The sequence below is a fragment of the Oryzias latipes genome, chromosome 5, assembly GCF_053564925.1.
Source record: "Oryzias latipes strain Hd-rR chromosome 5, Olatipes_Hd-rR_3.1".
Classification (NCBI taxonomy): Eukaryota; Metazoa; Chordata; class Actinopteri; order Beloniformes; family Adrianichthyidae; genus Oryzias; species Oryzias latipes.
The window spans coordinates 27151636-27169931 of record NC_136241.1 but is presented as its reverse complement, the minus strand read 5'-3'; the positions used below and the strand labels follow the sequence as shown (position 1 = coordinate 27169931).

The 18296-nt window shown below is 41.4% G+C and overlaps 3 protein-coding genes and 1 long non-coding RNA gene across 4 annotated transcripts; 2 read left to right on the top strand and 2 right to left on the bottom strand.

Annotated features, from left to right (window-relative positions):
• Window positions 1-2837: 2837 nt before the first annotated feature.
• Window positions 2838-7481, top strand: LOC144992332 (uncharacterized). The gene is made up of 3 exons (XR_013656209.1): window positions 2838-2975; window positions 3764-3817; window positions 7333-7481. It is a non-coding gene; the product is annotated as an uncharacterized LOC144992332 (long non-coding RNA).
• On the bottom strand, window positions 7475-9918 carry setmar (SET domain and mariner transposase fusion gene). The gene is made up of 2 exons (XM_004069202.5): window positions 9759-9918; window positions 7475-8542 (listed from the first exon to the last, which is right to left on the bottom strand). Exons 1-2 carry the CDS (start codon window positions 9849-9851, stop codon window positions 7745-7747), a joined length of 891 nt encoding a protein of 296 aa, XP_004069250.1. The 5' UTR covers window positions 9852-9918; the 3' UTR covers window positions 7475-7744.
• A 226-nt stretch (window positions 9919-10144) lies between these two features.
• On the top strand, window positions 10145-14757 carry ap5b1 (adaptor related protein complex 5 subunit beta 1). The gene is made up of 3 exons (XM_004069201.5): window positions 10145-10443; window positions 11252-12046; window positions 12714-14757. The coding sequence occupies exons 1-3, from the start codon at window positions 10306-10308 to the stop codon at window positions 14583-14585; spliced, it is 2805 nt and encodes a 934-aa protein (XP_004069249.1). The 5' UTR covers window positions 10145-10305; the 3' UTR covers window positions 14586-14757.
• A 541-nt stretch (window positions 14758-15298) lies between these two features.
• c5h1orf50 (chromosome 5 C1orf50 homolog) lies at window positions 15299-18234 on the bottom strand. Its single transcript, XM_004069050.5, has 5 exons — window positions 18052-18234; window positions 17204-17319; window positions 17022-17108; window positions 16816-16947; window positions 15299-15854 (listed from the first exon to the last, which is right to left on the bottom strand). Exons 1-5 carry the CDS (start codon window positions 18098-18100, stop codon window positions 15669-15671), a joined length of 570 nt encoding a protein of 189 aa, XP_004069098.1. The 5' UTR covers window positions 18101-18234; the 3' UTR covers window positions 15299-15668.
• Between the last annotated feature and the right edge of the window lie 62 nt (window positions 18235-18296).

Sequence of the window (18296 nt, the reverse complement as noted above, 5' to 3'; positions counted from 1 at the left end):
AGAACCCCAAAAATGGAGGCATAATAAGACAACAATCGTATTTATTTTCCAAATGTTAGCTTATATTGAAATAATTTACTTTATACTTTTAAAGAAGGTATTTAAATAATAATAAAGCTATAAGTATTTAAACCAAAAAGTAAAATGGTAGAAAAAACAAATACAAAAATCACCAACATGCGTGGTGGTTATGTATTAAATTTTATAAATTGGGCATTATCGGATGTACATTTTTTATTATTCAGTCTTTATTTTTGTAATTTCTGTAGTGTTTTTTAGGGTGGTGGGTATGATTTTTATTTATAGGTATAGTTAGTTTTGAATTTTGGCGGCGCATCAAATTCAGGGCACAACGTCTGATACACATAGTGAATTTGATGCTAATATTTTCATTAAAAGTTTTTTGCAAGGGACAACAAATAAAAAATAGCTTTTTGACTAACTCTTTTGCAATATTCATGTTAAATAAACTAATTAAACTAATGAAATAAAAATAAAAATAAAATAATTAAAGGCTGTACCTGGTAAATAATACTCACAGGTGGGACATGGTAAAAGGCAAAGCTTGAGAAAACTCTGGCCTAGTGAATGACAATGACAGCGCAGTTAGCTGTCAGCATGCATCATGGGTTGTGGGCATTATTCAGAGCATGCATGGAAGGAGTCAAGCTGAGTAAATCAAAAAGTAGAAGCACATAAGATGAAGTCGATGATTGTGCAACACCACGCAAGAAAAACAAACTATGAAGTATCTTTCACTAATTTTAAATGGCTTTGATTGATTTAAAAACAGAAATAGTTTTGGCCCCCAAAACAATGAACACTGCGGCTAATGGGATGAAGTACTTCAGAATAATATATGTATAGTTTTAAGAAAAAAGCTTAATTATCCTTAATTACCATGAGTAATACTCATGTGAACTAAGCTTTTGATCGCTGAAATGGGCTCAGTGGAATTAGTCAAACCCACTGATCATTAGATCTTAATTTGGTATCTTAGCTACAGGATTTTGAGACAATAAGGAGGAAGATAGGTGTCCCGCATCACCAGAAGAAAGGCTGTATTTCTGCTTTAGCCATCACAGTTCAAATTGAGATCTTTAAGGTGCAAATCAGTGCATGAGTTTAACCAGAGTAAGGCCCAACAGACCATCAATTCTCAAAGGTTTCACGTGTTATTTTGCATTTTAATGCTCTTTCATTCTTTGTGAATGAATTGGAAAAGCACGATGCATGAATGTGATGTCATTCTCAGTTCTACTTACTCATCTATTATCCAGCATTCGGCCAGACAGTTTAAGAAGAAAAAATACGTCTTTGTTGAGTTAAACTCATGATATCCCAGGATGCTAGGGGCTAACCCTTTTTGTCTTCTGTCTTTGGTTGAATTTGACATTAAGTGAAGTTGAATAGAGATCGCTGGGTACTCAGTTGTCATGGATACAGAAGAGACAACAGGCTTTCCCACAGAAAAAAAAGGAATGTAAATACAAGACAGGACACAGCTGCTGCAGTGTTCACGAAAGGCTACAATAATTGTGGATTTGTGTGCTGCTGAGTGAATGCAGGGTTTTCTCTATTTGCTGGATATTTTTTATCTCACTCAAAAGGCTATAGGTATGGGTGCAATAAAACTAGATTTTTTTTTTAAAGATGAGAGTTAAAACAAAGATTTTTTTTGTTCAGGAATATCAAGGGTTTATGAAGAAGAGACCAAATTTGGTGAGGATCTGAACTTGAGGGATGAGGAATCCTTCACAGACTGTGGGATGGCAGAATGCAGCAGAAGTCTGGATGGAAGACCAGGGGATCAATGCCTGTGCGTGACTGAGCGAGTATTCTTGTGTCAGAATCAGTCCCTGTCTATACCCCTGTTTAACTTTGACTTCATCATAACAGAGAAGGAGGTGGAAATCTCAATCACGTCTGGTCTTGTTATCCAGAGAAATGAAGGGCTCTGAAGATCTGGGACAGCAAACCACTTAAGACACGATCCCACTGGGAGAAGGAGCCATAGATAATGGTTTATTAGCAGACTTAAGGCAAATGTGAAACTTCTGTTAGACTTTATGTCTGTGTCATGGCTGCACATCACTCAGTGGAGTGGAAACATAGTTTTAAAAAGTGCAGATGAATTATTTCCGGATAATCTTACAATATTGTACAGATTTTTACTTTCTAAAAACACTGTTCCAATCCTGCTGATTAGACATGCATACAGTACTATAAAAGGTTATTGAACATGTCCGTGAAGGATTTTTCTTTTCTTCTTTGCATAAATGTTTAAGTTCAAAAACTTCATGTTTTTCTAGAAATCTGAACATGATTTAGGCCCACGCAAGAATCCTACATACTTTTAATTGGTTTATTTACAAGCCAATCAGAAGTGAACTAGTTTGTGCTTTCTATCATAAACCCTGTGGCAGAACTTATGGGTGCTCAGCTTTCACAAGGGATCCCAAAAATCTCGGTTTCAAATGTTTCACCGGTAGGGAAAATGAATCATTGCATCCCTACTGTATACGTTTACATATGCTGAAAGTGTCAAACACATGCGTTATGCTGTATTTAATATATATGTTCTTGTTTTATTACAGTACACCAGGCTTATTATAAGCCAATTGAAAGATTTGTCTTTTATTGTTACTTGCTTATGAACAAATAAAAAATACATCTGATTTTTGTTTTGTTTTTTGTTGTCGTTTTGTAATACAAATGTCAAACTGAAAGAAAACTGTGGCCCAAAAATCACGAAATGAACGGAATCGTGGTGAAACTGAATCATTGCATCCCTAGCTTTCATTCATGAGCACTGCAAAACCACAATGAGAGCCACACATGGAGAAAACTTGGAACAGGGAAACCTTCCCAGGAGTCGGACAGGACCAAAATGACCCCAACACGATTGATCACTGGAGAGCAAGCGAAAAAGGAATTCAGAGGACAGATGAGACAAAAGACGAACTTTCTGGAAGGTGTGTATCCCGATATATCTCACACAAAACTAATAGTATTTCCTTAAAAGAACATTATAGCAACACTCAAACATGGTGGTGGTAATAGCATGGTATGGGGCCGCTTCAAGGCTTCAGAACCTTGGACAAACCTACATTTTGTCTTCTAAAAATAAATCAAAAGTCGATCTTTTGACAATGAAAAAAGTGATTGAATCTTTATGAATTGCATTTTCTTTAGCATTTTATTTTGTTATTTTAAATATTGTTCACATGTATTTAATAATCTTAAGGATTTCGGAGTGATGATTATTTAAAGGTCTTTGTGGGATCTTGATGGCAGAGTGTGACGATGACATTCTCCCACATTACATCACACTCTTGCTGAGTGGCCTTACAACAGGGCACATCAGGTAACCAACAGACACATGACTCAGGAGCTGTTCACTCCATCTATCCTTGGAAGGGAATTGCTCACAGAGGCATGCTCTCTTTCTCTTCTGGCCTCATCCATCCAGCCAGGATGAGGCAAACAGATGAACCGTAACGCTCGATCCCAAAACTACCAGTAATATTCTTCCTTTATGGCTCTCCAGCATGGATGGAGATCTACCTCACTAAAAATAAAAGACAATTACGCTGCTTTAATGGCCTCTGTATCCCCGCAGGAAATAGTCTGATTAAATCAGCTTCAGAAATATTCTAAGTAGGCCTTCTGGTTTTGTACTCTGGAAATAAAATTCTTTTTTTTTTTTAAATCTTTGTTGTGTTCCATTCATAATTATCAAATTGTTCTTGTGTTCCCGCAGAATCCACAGAGCAGACCCTTCACGGTAACGCCTGCGATGGCACCTGCATGGCAGGTGTGTGATTTGCAGACAGAGATTCTTCTTCATTCTAGGTGAAGAGATGGAGCACAGACTGGAAGTCACCTGTTTAACCTGTTCTGTGACACGTACAGTAAGCTGATTTAACTGCAGATAATCCTTTCAGCTCAGTACCATGGAAGGCCTCCAAGTACAACTTTTCCTTCGTGCTATGATGAACTTTGCAGATAAAAGCAACAACTTAAACTGGCCAAAAACTCAAAATCCCTGCAAACGTATGTCTAATTTTGATACAAATTACTGTATACACCAAATACTGTATAACACACATTGACTTATCTATGGCGATTTTCTGAAAAATATGGCTTGTCTTTAGACAATAAATCCTAAAAATAGTAACTTTTTCCTTCATTTACAGTTGATTTGTCCATCAAATTGTGTCTCTAAGTAACAGGGAGCTGTTTGTACACAACCTTTTAATCTAAGTACCAGTACTGGTTAGTTTACTTAAGTACAGAGTTACTACTTTGGACTCACATTTACAATTGTCTTGTTTGTCCTGATGAGGACATTTTAAGAAAAAAGATGGAATAGTTTTGTTTTCTAAAAAATCCAAGTGAAGATAAAAATAGTTGATGAAAAATGTTGGTCCCCAAAAAAAAAAGAAGAAAACACACCAGTCACTACATATCGAAGAAATCAAAGGTTACATTTCTCAATGTTTTTTTTTTTTTCAGTGAGCCCCTTCTTGACATAATGTGTCTTTTCACTGTTATGTGACTGACACACAGATTTCCTTTAGCGAGAGTCAATCTCTTCATTCTAGAAGGAACAGGAAGTCTCTCGCCTGTCTCAGATTTCAAAATGCAGCAGATACAATTTCCCACCAAATTAAAAGCAGGATTCAGGTTGAAGCCTTTGACCAATTTGCCACCTGAACCCCTGTTGATGTGCCAGCAATCTCTGGACCGACAAAATCGGTATCTTCTCTTAAGTCCTTTTATCAAAACCTTATTCAAATTCAAAAAAACATTTCTGTGATTTCAGTGAATTCCTAGAAAAAACAATAATTCAAGTTTGTCTTAGCTGAATTGTCATCTCTAAAATGGCCTGTAAAAAACATGTTAAGCAATAAAAAGCAGTTGTTCATTTGTGCAGCTGTGATCAGTGATGGGAGAAGTTTCTGTTGGGTTTAGAACAGCTGTTTAGGAGCATATTTCACTTTCAACTCTGTAGCTGTCACTTTTACAGCCAAACTAAACTGTGAAAACAACACATACCACTGAGCGGCCATTACATCAGAGCAAGACAACGCAGGAGACTTGGAATGAGTCACGGTGAGGTTTACTCTGCAGAGGTGTTCTGTTTAACACCCATTTGTACTTCAGCAGAGCCCTATAACAGAAGCAGCGGATTCTAAGCACTAATGTGGCCATCTTTAGGTTTGATTGTACAGGATTTAGTCAAAATTGATTCAAATTCAACCCTTCAAAACTCAGAGTCAAAGTTTGGCTGGTGAGAGGGAAATTTTGATCCTTCAGCCTCACAACAAAAGCTGGAGGAAATGTTTCCAATTGGACTCTGAAGGTTGTTTGGCAGCTGTCAGCTTTTTTACATTGATTTGGCTGCAAGATTCAAGTGCAGAACATCTGCTTTCTCATCAGAGAGGCGCTCCACTTCTGAACAAATCCACCGCCAGCTGCAATTTCTCCGCCTGTCACTCACCCCCAAATTAGCCAATGTTATCATTGTCATGCATGCCAGTCCGGATTAACTAGTCTGGGATTGTCTGTCTCTTCAAACTGTATTCAAGAAGTCTGCAGAGTCACGTGTGTCCAACTTGAAAAATTGGAGGAAAACGTCTTCCATGAACGTCTGTGCTGGCTGCTGCATTTTAAGGCATCCCTGATGGGTTTCAATGTGTTGATGTGGGTGGGGGTGGGGGGGGGGGGATGCTGAGTATTTGGTAGGGAAGTTCACCTCGTGTGATGAACTGCTGGTTGCTAGGTGACAGTACAGGAAAAGGAGCCATTCAATCGCATCGCTGCTCTTCAATGCCTGGGATGTGAGATCACGCACCTCCGAAGTGGCTGCGGCTGTCCAAATTTCTTCCCGGACACACGGCTGGTTGCCATGGAGATTCCAGGGACATCTGACTCGAGGATGACTGGAGTTGTTAATTCTGAGACAGAATGATGTTATTTATAAAACTGAAAGCAGGTTTAAAGCACAATCAATTTTAAAAATTGACATTTTGTTTCAGTCATATCTGTCATACTTCAAAAAGGAAACTAATGCAAATTTCTCATACTGATGTGCAGAATTTGTAATACTATGTCTGCGTATTTCCTCATTTTTATTTGTCTTCCAACTTTGATTTGACTTAAAAATGTTTATACAACTTAAATGGAATCATTAAAGTCCCATTCCAATCATCTTATGATCTATTCTGAAAGCATTCCCGGTGATCTTTAAGCTGTGATTATGCTGTTATTAGCCAAAATCTAAAAAACTGTGTCGTATTCTAGAACACACCAGTTGTTTCTGCAGAATGACAGGAGTTCATTAGAAATTTTACCAGTGTGAGTCTTTAAAGGTCCATTTTTTTTGGATATAGGATCTTACTCCTCTTCACTAACGAGACATATACTATCTTGTGCAAAAAGGTTTGATTATTCATTTAATTTATCATTATGAATTTAACAAGCTAGGTAAGAGATAATGCCCGATGAGGTGTCCATTTTCAGAAATTAACGGATGAGGCAGAGGCGTGAACTTTCGAGATGGTCACCTTTAATATTTAAGTTCATTGTGAAATTTGATAGAGATACTGACATGTCCGTAATAGTGCTATTTGAAGAACAGAGATCTTTTCTAAACTGTGGAACAACATATATCTAACTATGTTCCATGTACCTGTTGCTCCAGTTACCAACCTGTTTCCACCAGTGCAATAATAGAGAACATTCAGGTTATGTGACCGAAACGTTTTTTTTTAGCTGTCCATTATCACTTTTTAATGGACACCCTGCAGCCAATCAGAACTGAGTATTCACCCCTACCATTGGTATAAAAAGCTTTTCTTCTGAATAGAGAAATGAGAATACAGGCCGATCCAATGATTGCCTGTCCTCTTGCTGACACACAAACCGATCAACAGAAGGTTTCCATCTCCATGACCACCTCTGGGACCCACCGTGGATCCGGCTCTGGTTCCACTTTGAGATGAAACATGGTCTCTGCTCTAATTAACCCAGATGTGGATATTAATAAGATAAAAGCAGGTCTAGACTGAAAATGGGGCAGATTGAGAAGAGAAGGTCCATGCTAACTCTAAAGTGGGACACCTTGGTCCCTCCTCTGACGGGGGAATAAAGTCCGCTTCTATATAAACCCAACCCAGCGGCCCTTTGTTAATTGGTCCCCGCTTCTCTGGAGACTTGGGCAACATGAGAAGCTGAGAATATCCGTCAGGGAGCAAGATGTCACGCGATGACAACAAAGGCAGACATCAGTTGATGGTTGATGTTTTTTGTGCTCTTCTGTTTCAGATTCTGCCTTAACTTCAGCCTCAGCGGACGGTCAACTGATATCCAGCTTCATGTGCATCTCCATAGACGGGACTTAGGAGTGTAGAAATCTGTTGGAACAAAACCTGAACTGTAAAAAAAAAAAATTCCAATACAACACAAATTAGAAGTTCAAATGATTTTATTAGTTAGAAATATTCTAAAAAGTATTCTTTTACTGCACAAAGATAAAGACAGCAGCAAAATTAAGATCAGAAAACTCAAAATACCAATTGGGGAATAGTGCTGAGCTCAGGCATGACTCATTCTGCTGCTCTAATGGGCAACAAATGTTCAAGAATTCAGGGAGACTGAAAAACAGACCTATAACTTTAAAAAGCGTAATATTCAGGAGGAATTCTGACGTGCATGATCATTTATTTCAGCAAAGGTTTTAGTAGAGAATGGATAAATCCAGAGGCAGGAAGCCTGTGCACTTCTCGGCACCACAGCGGCACGGTTTCCTCTGCTGTCCGTTTGGCCGGCTGGCCTCCGCCACAGCAGGACTTTGCGTGGTCGTCGTCTCTGCAGGCTGCTGCTTCCTGCATCCTCCTGAATAGTCAAACGTCAGCTCCTCTTCAGTTCTGACGTCCCGTGCAGCAAAAAGCGCCAGGCTGGGAACGACTGAGTGCACGCGCACAGGAACCATAACCAGATTAGGCTGGCAGGAGTGGTTGAGAAAACGGCCTACATTTCCCACCCGGGTCGGGTCCACAAATGTTTCAGTGACAGAGCCTGACCCCGCATGCTCCACCACCGCGATGATGTAATTATTCTCCTCAGCACTCTGGCTCAGCTGCCGGCCCCTGGCCTCCACAAAGCTGACCACCTCCCCTGCATACTCGCACACGAATGTCCCACGGGGAATTTGCTGCAGCGTCCGAACTCCCCAGCCCTTGTTGCTGGTGTGGAAAACCTCCAAGCTGAGCTGCAGTCCCTTCTGCACCACCCGATTCGAGCAGGAGTCACTGCAGCTGCAAAGGGCATTGCACTCAAACACAGGTGAAGAGTAATCCGAGCCGGTTCTGTTGAGGTCCAGCAAAGCACCGGTGGCGTGGTACGCCTGCCCACCAGTCTGCAGGCAGGAGCAGCTCTCGGGGCAGCAGGAGCGGGAAAGGCAAGAGCAGCCGGGAAGGGTGACCTCAGAGGGGTCAACCGCACAGCCCGGTCCCTGGACATTATCCGGACAATACTGAAAGAGACAGGAAAGAATAAGGGCTCAAGCAAAGAACGTTTTCAAAAATCTGTATTTAGACTAAAACCTTTTTATTTTTTTAACCAACTTCTGTTTATTTTATTATTAAAAATCATATGGGCCTGAATGTTTTTGTCTAACAACACTAAAACCTTTGAAAACTTTTCCCCCCAAAAATAAATCATCTACAGATGAGCCTCTCATGAAAATTCTCTGATTCGAAAGGATTTAATTTCATGAGACTTTAATTTCAGAACACGAGGATGAAAATGTGAGCTTTCGGGCCCACATGAGCAGTTCTAAAAGAACTTAACTTTTGTAAAAGCAGCTTTAGTTTGGCCAGAACCAGTGTTTGTATGTATATAATATTACTCCTTCAAGAACTTATTTGTTTTATTCAAAATTAATTGGAAAGGAAGAGAAAAATGGAAGAACAGTGCATCTGCCTGCAACCACACTGACAGTTGATGTGCTGATTTGCTGCCACCTACTGGCAAAAGACCAGAATTATAATGCGATATAAAATTGAGGTTTTATTTGCAGCTGCAACCTTTCTGATAATTACAATTGTATGAATTTCTTAAGTGGTTAATAATCTTCGGGAGTTTCGTCCCCACAAATCTCATTTTTGGATCATTTTCCACTTGGTGTTTTATGTGAATCTTTTCTGACACGGAGTTTGGTTCCTGTAATTTGCACATGTTTACATTGTTGAGGCCCACGGAAGCCATCAAAAGAGTTACAATTGTCAATTTTACAGAATGCATAATAGACTACAGCATATTAAAGAACAAATAATTAAAACTGTTGGTTTCTTTTCCTGTTCATTTCTCTCTTTTTTATCAATGTGAACACTTGACATATATTTTTTTTTTACTTCCCCCTGGAACTGCTGACTGTAAAATACGTCATTGGATAGATTCTGTACGTGCATGTAAGCAGATATTTCGGCAACAGGCGGCAAGGATGATCACGTCTGCAAGTTTAGTCTGCAATGAATGAAATGAAATAATACACAGGTGTTTCTTGTTTCATAAACAACTCAGCACAGAAAAGAAAACATGATCCCAGCACTTCTTATCTGGTGATGCAGGAATATTGTTCACTTTGCAGCAAGCACAGTTCGCAACAATATTTATGCATCATATTATGGAATCAAGTAAATGCATAAGAGCATAAAAATAGAATCCCTGATCACATCCACTACAGTTACCTTGAATGTAGGGGTTATTGGATCTTTACATAAAACAGGAACATCCTCCAAGCCATCACTGATGTCCACCATGCGTTTGTTCAACGCATTCATGCTGGAAAATGAAAACAATAAAAAAAGAGAAAAAATAAGCAATGCAGCTTCCGGGTTATTCCTGGAAAACTGTCTCCACCTTGCGGTGGGGAGGAGTCATTGATGACCCATCAAACAACGTCACCTAAATGAATGACAATCTTCACAAACTTGTCATCTGTGATTTTTTTTTTTTTAGGGGGGGGGACTTAACTCTGGATTTTTTTGTTATTATTTTAAACTCTACAAGGTTTTCAAACAAGTCAAAATGGACTTGCTGTGCACTTTATTGCAGGTTATCCTCCGAAACATCAGGGGGCGCTGTTAGTTTAATTCAATCGTCACGTGACAAAACACAGAACTCGTGATGGTGTTTTGCAGCAGTTGAATCAATGAGGGATACTATTTTTCTTACGAAACCATTACGGAATGTTAAAAAACGTCGATGTCAATCAAGCCTGAAGTTTGAGCCATAATGGCGTCCGGCTGGGTGGAGAAGGTTTCCGCCTTCTGCCGCAGTCCAAGTCGCTTCCTCTTCGGGACGAGCTCGGAGGTTTTTCTCGCCGAGCTGCTCCGAGAGCTCCGGGACGACAGAGCAAACTACACAGTTAAGGTGAAATAAAAGGAGCATGTTCATACATGTATCCACAAAATATGTGTTTTTACTTAGCTGAGGTGGTCTTATTCGGTTTTTAGAGTTTTCTGTCTATTAATAATTTAATAATAAAACAGTCCACAGAGCTGCATAACAGTTTCGTGATTTTATTTTGAAAAAACGCACCTTACCTCCATAATTATGGCCCGCAGCAGCAGTCATTTGGCTTTGAGTTTCAACAATTCGAACAGTTTAAACCAGAAGGGCGTTATGGTGTGGGTACCCACAATGGGTTTGAAAAACTAAACAGGCATTTCATAATCTTGCTGATCATCTGCTGAGATATGACCACAAAAGACAAAAATACTAGAAAGCTATGTGAATAAAGTAGGAAAATTATTACAATATGAGAAAACATTTTACGCGAATCAGTACATTTATTAGTTAAAATTTATATTTTTTTAAAGGAAAAAGGTCGTCATTTTTGTGCATAAAAAAAGCAGATTCAGTGAGGTTCTTGATATCCATGCGATTTCTCTGAATCGTCTGCAACATACATTAATAGGGTAACACTCGATTGTTTATTTTGAAAAGGCATTTCGTTGTAAAATGAAAGCATACATTCATGATTTTTATTCTTGTAAATTGTTGAATTCTTTTCTAACCGTTAATAGTTTCTTATAATATTACGGCTGTATTCTCATAAAGATGTGTACTTTCCATTGAATTGTCTGACTTATTTCTCATATTTTTCATTTTTGATGGTGGCTCAGTTGTAGAGATCAGTGTTTACATTTTCTTTTCCTTTCTATCTTTGTTTCTCCAGGTCCTCCTGCTGTCTCCTCTGTGTGAGTACCCGGCACTGCTGTGCCCCTCAGACTCTGTTGGGGAGGAGACCGCTTTGGAGCTCATGTCCATCTTCACCCAGTCCCCTCCCAAGTTTGTGCAGTTCCGCTCTCAGCTCCTTGTGGCCCTCACCTGCGTCCTCACCTGCTCTTCGGATGTGAGCGGTCGGCTCCGAGCGTTCCCGGATTTCCTGGATCTACTCCTTCAGCTCGCTCAGGACACCAGCGACCTTCACGGCGATGCTGCCCCGCGCTCGCTCCGGGCCACAGCTTGCGACTGCCTGCGTGAGATGGAGGCCCTCTACCCCGGCCTTCTCTCCCAGCGCCTTGAGCTGCTGGGTGGACACCGGCATCAAGAAACCTCCAGGCTGCACCAGGCCTATGCGGGGTTGCAGGCCCTGGTCCTAAGAAATGCCGTCTATCAGCTCACTCAGGAGAAGGAAGCAGGTGCTGCACATTTAAGAGCCCTCTTGGGAGGAAATGAGTCAGTCGAATGCGAGGCAGACCAGAACGCAGGCCCGGCGAGCGGCAAAGACTCTGCTCCGCTGTCCTCTGTAATCTTTGGACCGATGGGCACAGTGCCGACTCTCCACACCGGACCCGACTGTAAGGAGCTGCGCTCCGCCCTCTCCTCCCTGCTGGAAGAGTCTTATCTCTTCACCCCTCTGAGCCAGGCTGCGCTGTTATACAGGCTCACAGAGGTGGTTGCCATGGTGCCCGCCATTCCCCCCACCATATTCAGAGCTCAGCTGCTGCGACTACTGGGAACCAGTGAGGTTTGTGTCAAACATGGTTGAAATTATGAGCAAATTTTGAAATAATTCTATGGGAACCAACATGTATTTACTTTGCACTTGTCTTTTCAACATTTGCTTAAAAATATGTATAAATGCATGTTTTAACATGCTCTTATGACCTTTTTTGTCAATGGAGGGACATGCATAAAGAAAATTAAGTTTAAAATTGCATTTCTAAATATTTCTTTACTAAAATAGTTGTGAATCGGGAGCAGATGAAAATATGATGGGACATTGACTGCATATGAGAGGAGATTGGGGGCGGGATTGCAGCCCCGCCCACAATTCGGAGGCGAATTTCTGATTAACTATTGCCGCTTTACAGAAACTATGTCCTAGAAAACGTAAAAGTTAAAAAATTAAAAGGCCACTGGAAACACTTTAAAAATCTGTAGAAATACATGTTAAACCTGGTTTCCTCTCATCTGTACAGTAAAAAAAAGCCTTAAGCTTTTGAGAAATCAGGGAAACTTCGATATATAAATATATCTATGCTCAGGATTATATCATACATTTAAAGTTTTTCATCTTTAATGCTGTAAAAAGAAAACAATACTTAAATCTAAAATCAGTTGCTTTATTGGTAAATTTCCCTCGTTTGAATAAAACTTGATAGAAGTCAGCTTTTGTTTTCTCCTCCCCACAGGTGACCCTCCTTCACACCACACTGCTGATGAAGAGCGCCTTCACCGACAGTCTGTTCAGCTCCGAGGACGAAGCGTTTCTCTTCAAGCGACTAGTTGTCCTATCGCAGCACCCGCTTCTGAGCACACCTGAGAAGCTCTTCTACATGGACTGCATCCTGCACTTTCCGGAGAACCGTCCAATCAGCTGCGGCGACAGCGACGAGGCCCTCCCTGTGCTGCTGACCCCCCGGCTGGCTTCAGCTCTGCTGCCCGTTGTGTTCAACGACAGCGCCACCCTGCTGTCCCGCTTTAACCTGCTGTCTCTGGTGTACCTGGAGGCGGGGGAGGAGGAGGACGGCCGAGGGTTGGAGTACCTGTACGAACACCTGACGTCGCTGCTGCGGATCGTAGAGAGTGGGGGCAAGCGGGAGAACGTTGTTACTTTCTTTAGAGCGGCCTTCCTCTTCCTTTTTCATTTTCACCACGTGGAGCGTTACTGCGACAACCTGAGCCAGCAGCTGTGCCAACTCTACCTCCAGCACACGCGCTTCGCGCCCCACCTCATCAACCTGGCCGATCGGACCCAGGAGAAGCTGCCTGACTCCTCCTGGGCTTTGGGGCTCCTGAAAGCCCTGCAGAGGGTCATTTCTGAGACCCCCGTCAGCCAAACGACCCTGCGTGACCTCAGATGGCATCTGAAGGTGCTGACTCGAGCGGCGGAGGAGGGAGAGATCTCGCAGCACGGCACACTCCGCTTTCTGTCCGGCATCATCCCGCCATCCTCATCCTCGCTGAGCTCAAGCGGCGATTGGCGCCTGGGAAACGGCATCCTGGGAGTTTGCCGTCGCTTGCTGGTCCACCCCAGTCTTGAGTCCATGTTCATCCCTCTGGCCGACATTCTGCAGCATGTTGCCGGTCACTATGGAGACACAGACATCCGGGACCACGCCCGCCTCTACTACACCCTTCTCACCACTCTGTCCAGGGAGAAGCTGGCCACCGTGCTGGCTCACCACGCTGAGGGGGGCCAGCAGGTCAAGAAGCGAACTCTGTCCTGCCTTATGACTGAGGGGGAAGGACTGACGAGCATCCTGACCATCCATGAGACGGAAGTCGCAATAATCAGACTAATTGAAGCTGATTGTGAACAGCTGGAAGCTGAAGACCTCGTGCAGGACGAGGCAGAGCGAGGAGAGCCCGTGTTGGAAACCTACAGAGCTCAGTTCGGCAGCGCCGCCTTCGCCTCACAAGTCACCCTGAAGTTCCTGCTGACTCACACGGAGACCCGAGACGCTCGCTTTGATCAGCTCTTCAGCATCCGCCTCCACTTCAGCCTCACTGATGACCACTACAGCGAGCTGCAGGACCTCAGCGTGCCGTGCCTGTTTAGGGAGAGGCCGCCGCCTGTCGTGACACTGACGCTGAAGCCCAGGGAGCCTTACCCAAGCAGCCTTCACGTCAGCGCCATCTTCACCACCCAAGACGGGCTCACCTGGCACACTACCTTACCAGACATCCGAGTGTGTTTTCAGCAGATCTTCCTGCCCCTGCCCGCCCCCCCGAGCTGGGGCAGGGCAGGGAGGCAGGCCGTGTTTGCAGGATTATGGGAGGAAATGTCTTCCGAAACGGGGGAATGTGCCAGCAGTCTGTTCTGCTGCCAGCTGGAGGAAAAGGCTCTGAGCGCGCTCGTGGAAAAGCACTTCCTCCCATTCCTGGTGTCAGATCCGTCCCACAAAGACGAGTTCAGAGCGCTGCTCTTCCTCCCCCCACAGTCCCACGTCCTGCTGAAGATCAGCTCGGAGGAAGACGCGGTGCATTTCTGCATCGCCACCGACAACTGGGAGCTGCTTCCTCACATAAACGACTATCTGCTGAAAATCACAGCCAGCTGACCTTTTGAGTTTTAACTTTTAACATTGAACTTTTGTCAAACAAAATGTTTGTGATTTAAAATAAAGTAATTGCACTTTAATCATTTTGACTGAAAATGACAAATGTGATCCAGACTTAAAACTGTGCTTCCTTCTTTCTTGATCGAATAAACAAACACTTCTTTAAATCTCACTCCGATCATCTTTGAAAATATTTCAAAAGTTGCCCCAGTTATGATTTGGGTGCTTTTAGCCAACATTTTTAAAATCCTGTGGGATTTTCTAGGTCATGGTTTTTGCAGAGCAGCAGGAGTTCATTAGAAATATACCTTTAAAGTAACCCCACCCCATTGCTGAGAGTTTACACGCTCTCCACTAGCTTACAGCCCCTCACACCCCCAACCGACCATCAGCAGTGGAACAAAAATATTTGAGCGATCCAGCTGTCGAGTTTTGAGTTAGATGCCAACTTGGATGAGAAAAACACAGACGTGCGTGGATCTAGTGGATGCATCAGAATGGAGCAGAGCAACGGCTTATGGCCCGCCCAGCAGATTTTCTGTATCACAAATAACCTTTTTCAAACTGAATTTTTTCATCTGCTCCTGATTCACAACAATTTGAATAAGTAAATACTCAGAAATGCAATTTTGAGCTCCTTTTTCTTAATCTACGTTTTCCATCATCAGAAAAATTCCACACGAACACGGTAAAAACAGTAGAAACACAGTAAAAACAGTAGAAACACGGTTTTTATCGAGGTGGGTCTTTAGAGAGGAAATTAAGAGCGGCCTGATGTTGAGTCTAACAACTGGAAATAGTTTTTTCTTTATTCCTGTAGTTTCAAATATTGAAATGGCAGCTTGTTATCAGATGAACAGAACACTGTCCCAGTGGGTGAAGAAGCTCTGAAAACAAAACAAACCTATTAAGACTTAAAAATATATCAAAGCTGTCAACTTTACACCTTGTAGGGTCTGGTTTGTCAAAGAAAACTTTAACCAACCACCATGTTAGTGATTTTTATTTAAAAAAATGTTCTTAGTCTTTTATTTGGCTTAGTTCTGTCCATTCTTAAAAGTTCTTTATCTTGTCAGCAGACTTTTATTCAGTGAGGCCTTTAAAGTTGGGGCCGTTGTAAGACGGTAAGGCTATTTTTTGGCTCAGAAGTTTGTCCATGATGGCGATCTCTGCGTCCCTCCTGTCCACCTCGTCCACAGGAGTCCAGGACATGTCGTGCTGAAGTTTGAACGCTCCTAAAAACGGATGAGGGCAGCTTGGTCCCCACTCCTTCAAAGAGAAGAAAAACAGACTGTTTTTTACTTTCCAGACTCACAAAAGAAAAAGAAACAGTTTTTTCTCCAATGTTTTATATTAGAGAATAATCGTTAATTCTTTAAGCAGCAACAGTTGAACCCTTTTAATAATCTGGGGCATTATTTTTAATTTTTTTTTCTCCTTTCACAATTTGCTCTAAATTGTCTTTACAACAGTTTTTGTGGTAACGCTTGATATACATCTTTTTAATACAACACCAGCTTATTTTCAAAAGATTTATTATTAGAATATTACACAATAATTCAACACTGAACCTCAAACTGTATAAAATTTAATTCCGAATGGAAAAATGTAAATGCAGATCAAACATTAAAAAAGTATAAATTTAAATAGAAAGCAAAGACGAGATAAAAGAAAATGTAAAATTTGTCTTAAAAAAAAAAAAAAACAGGTGAAGCTCCACTCAAAGTTCCAAGGATTTATTCCAAGTGGAATCACAAATATGCGTCTTATGTTTGTTTTAAACCAAAAATTCCAAAGCTAAAAACTTTTTGAAACTTTCAAATTAAATTTGGAATGAAACTATAATAATGGGTTTATCATTGTCAACATCCAATGTGTTTGGCAAACTCACCAGTGAGTTTAGAGACTACTGAGGGTTCAAAAAGGGAATTGACATTTTTATTCCATGCTTAAACAAGGTTATCATTTGTTGCTGTTTCAGCAATGTTCTATGGAGAGAAAAAAAAAACAACTCCAAAAACTTTAATAATCTGTTTGCTTTGCACAAAACTCTCAGTTCTACTGAAACCAGCTGGTCCGGACAAAACCGTGCTGGGAATCTATCAGCTTCCTTTAAAGTTGCATGAACTTTGAACATCAAACCCCCTTAGCACGTGCACAGTCAAGTCAGGCGTTCATGTTCATTCACAGAAATGTTACATAACGTTTGTGTTTCAAGTGAGGCTCCAACCTTAGGTGAGATGATGGAGAAGTACTTCTGTCCAGATGGACGCTGGTAGAGGAAATACATGTTCCCCGGCTTCTTTACAATGTTGCAGGCGGCGTGGTGGAGGTCTGCGTCTCTTTTTGCTTCTTCCAAAACCTGACGGCAGAAACGAGTGAGATCCAAGAGGGTTGAGATGTGTGCGCTCCCAGATTGATCTGGTGCAGTTGTACCTTCCTGGCCTGCTCCTGCAGATATCTGATCTGGTCTGCAATCACTGTCAGCTTGTTGCAAGCGTTGGCTTTAACAAACTCGTCTCCCTAGGAAGATTTAAAAAAAAGAAAATCAAACCCCGTATTTAAGGTGTTACTTGGATTATATGCGTCAGTGACATGAGGGGTGAAAAGACACACACCTTCTGTACTTGTCCTGCCAGAGCCACCAGATCCATGGGGTCTCCCACTCTGTTGGTCTGGTAGGAGCTGACCAGTTCCAGCCCACTGGGTGCCGGGTTTCTCTCAACCAGAGTGACTACAACACAAGGAAGGTTACATGATAGAAAACTAATGTTGCAGCCACAAGTCTCTTTCTTTAGTTATTCCACTGTAAGTACAGGACACGCATAGTACCAATTTATAATGTAATATAAATTGGTACTATGCGTGTCCTGTACTTACAGTGGAATAACTAATGAATATATGAAAGCAAAAAAGGAAGTGAATTTAAATTAATTCTCAATAGAAATGGTTAGGTTAGCATTATCGAGTAATTATTTTCTGACTTTAATTGTTTTCTACTTTTTCTTGTTTGTTTTATCTTTGTCTGTTGGAACATTAGTGTTAAGATCTCTGCTTCTGTCAAGCGCCAGTTTTTCAAAATAAGAGCTCGGATCTGCGTTGAAGGAAATTCTAACAGATTGTTGGTTACATTTTAATTATTGTGTGTTTGTGACACTTCACAAAACCTACCCACATATAAATGACATTAGTGGTTGTAGGAGGGGCGTCTCAACGGATATGGGAACATTTTGTCCATCAACATTCAAACAAAGATCATAAATGAAACAAAATCCGGATCCACAAACACGAAAATTTAAAAGACTCAGCTTGTGTGGTAGAAAGTATATGTGAAAACAGCAACATAAAGATAAAGTAATAACAGAATAACGATGCTTAAAATAAAAAAATGTAATTACTGTTTAGCTATTTTAATCGTATAATGGTTAACAAAATTCACAAGAAAAAAACGACAATCAATTGGTACCTTTAGTTGTGTTCTCAGGCTGGTTCGGTAGACTAACCGTCCTCTCCATTTTATGTTTAATCGCTATTGAACTCCTCTTCACTACCGAAAACGAGATTTATAGGGCTGCTCTTCGTTCTCCACTCACCGGTTTAGTAACGTGCTGAAAATACTGTGGCCACCACCCTTTTTTCTTGGCTTAGTAGGACACATATGTGCCTGTACGAAATCAAAGCAAATAAACTTTTCTTTCAATTTAGGCTTTT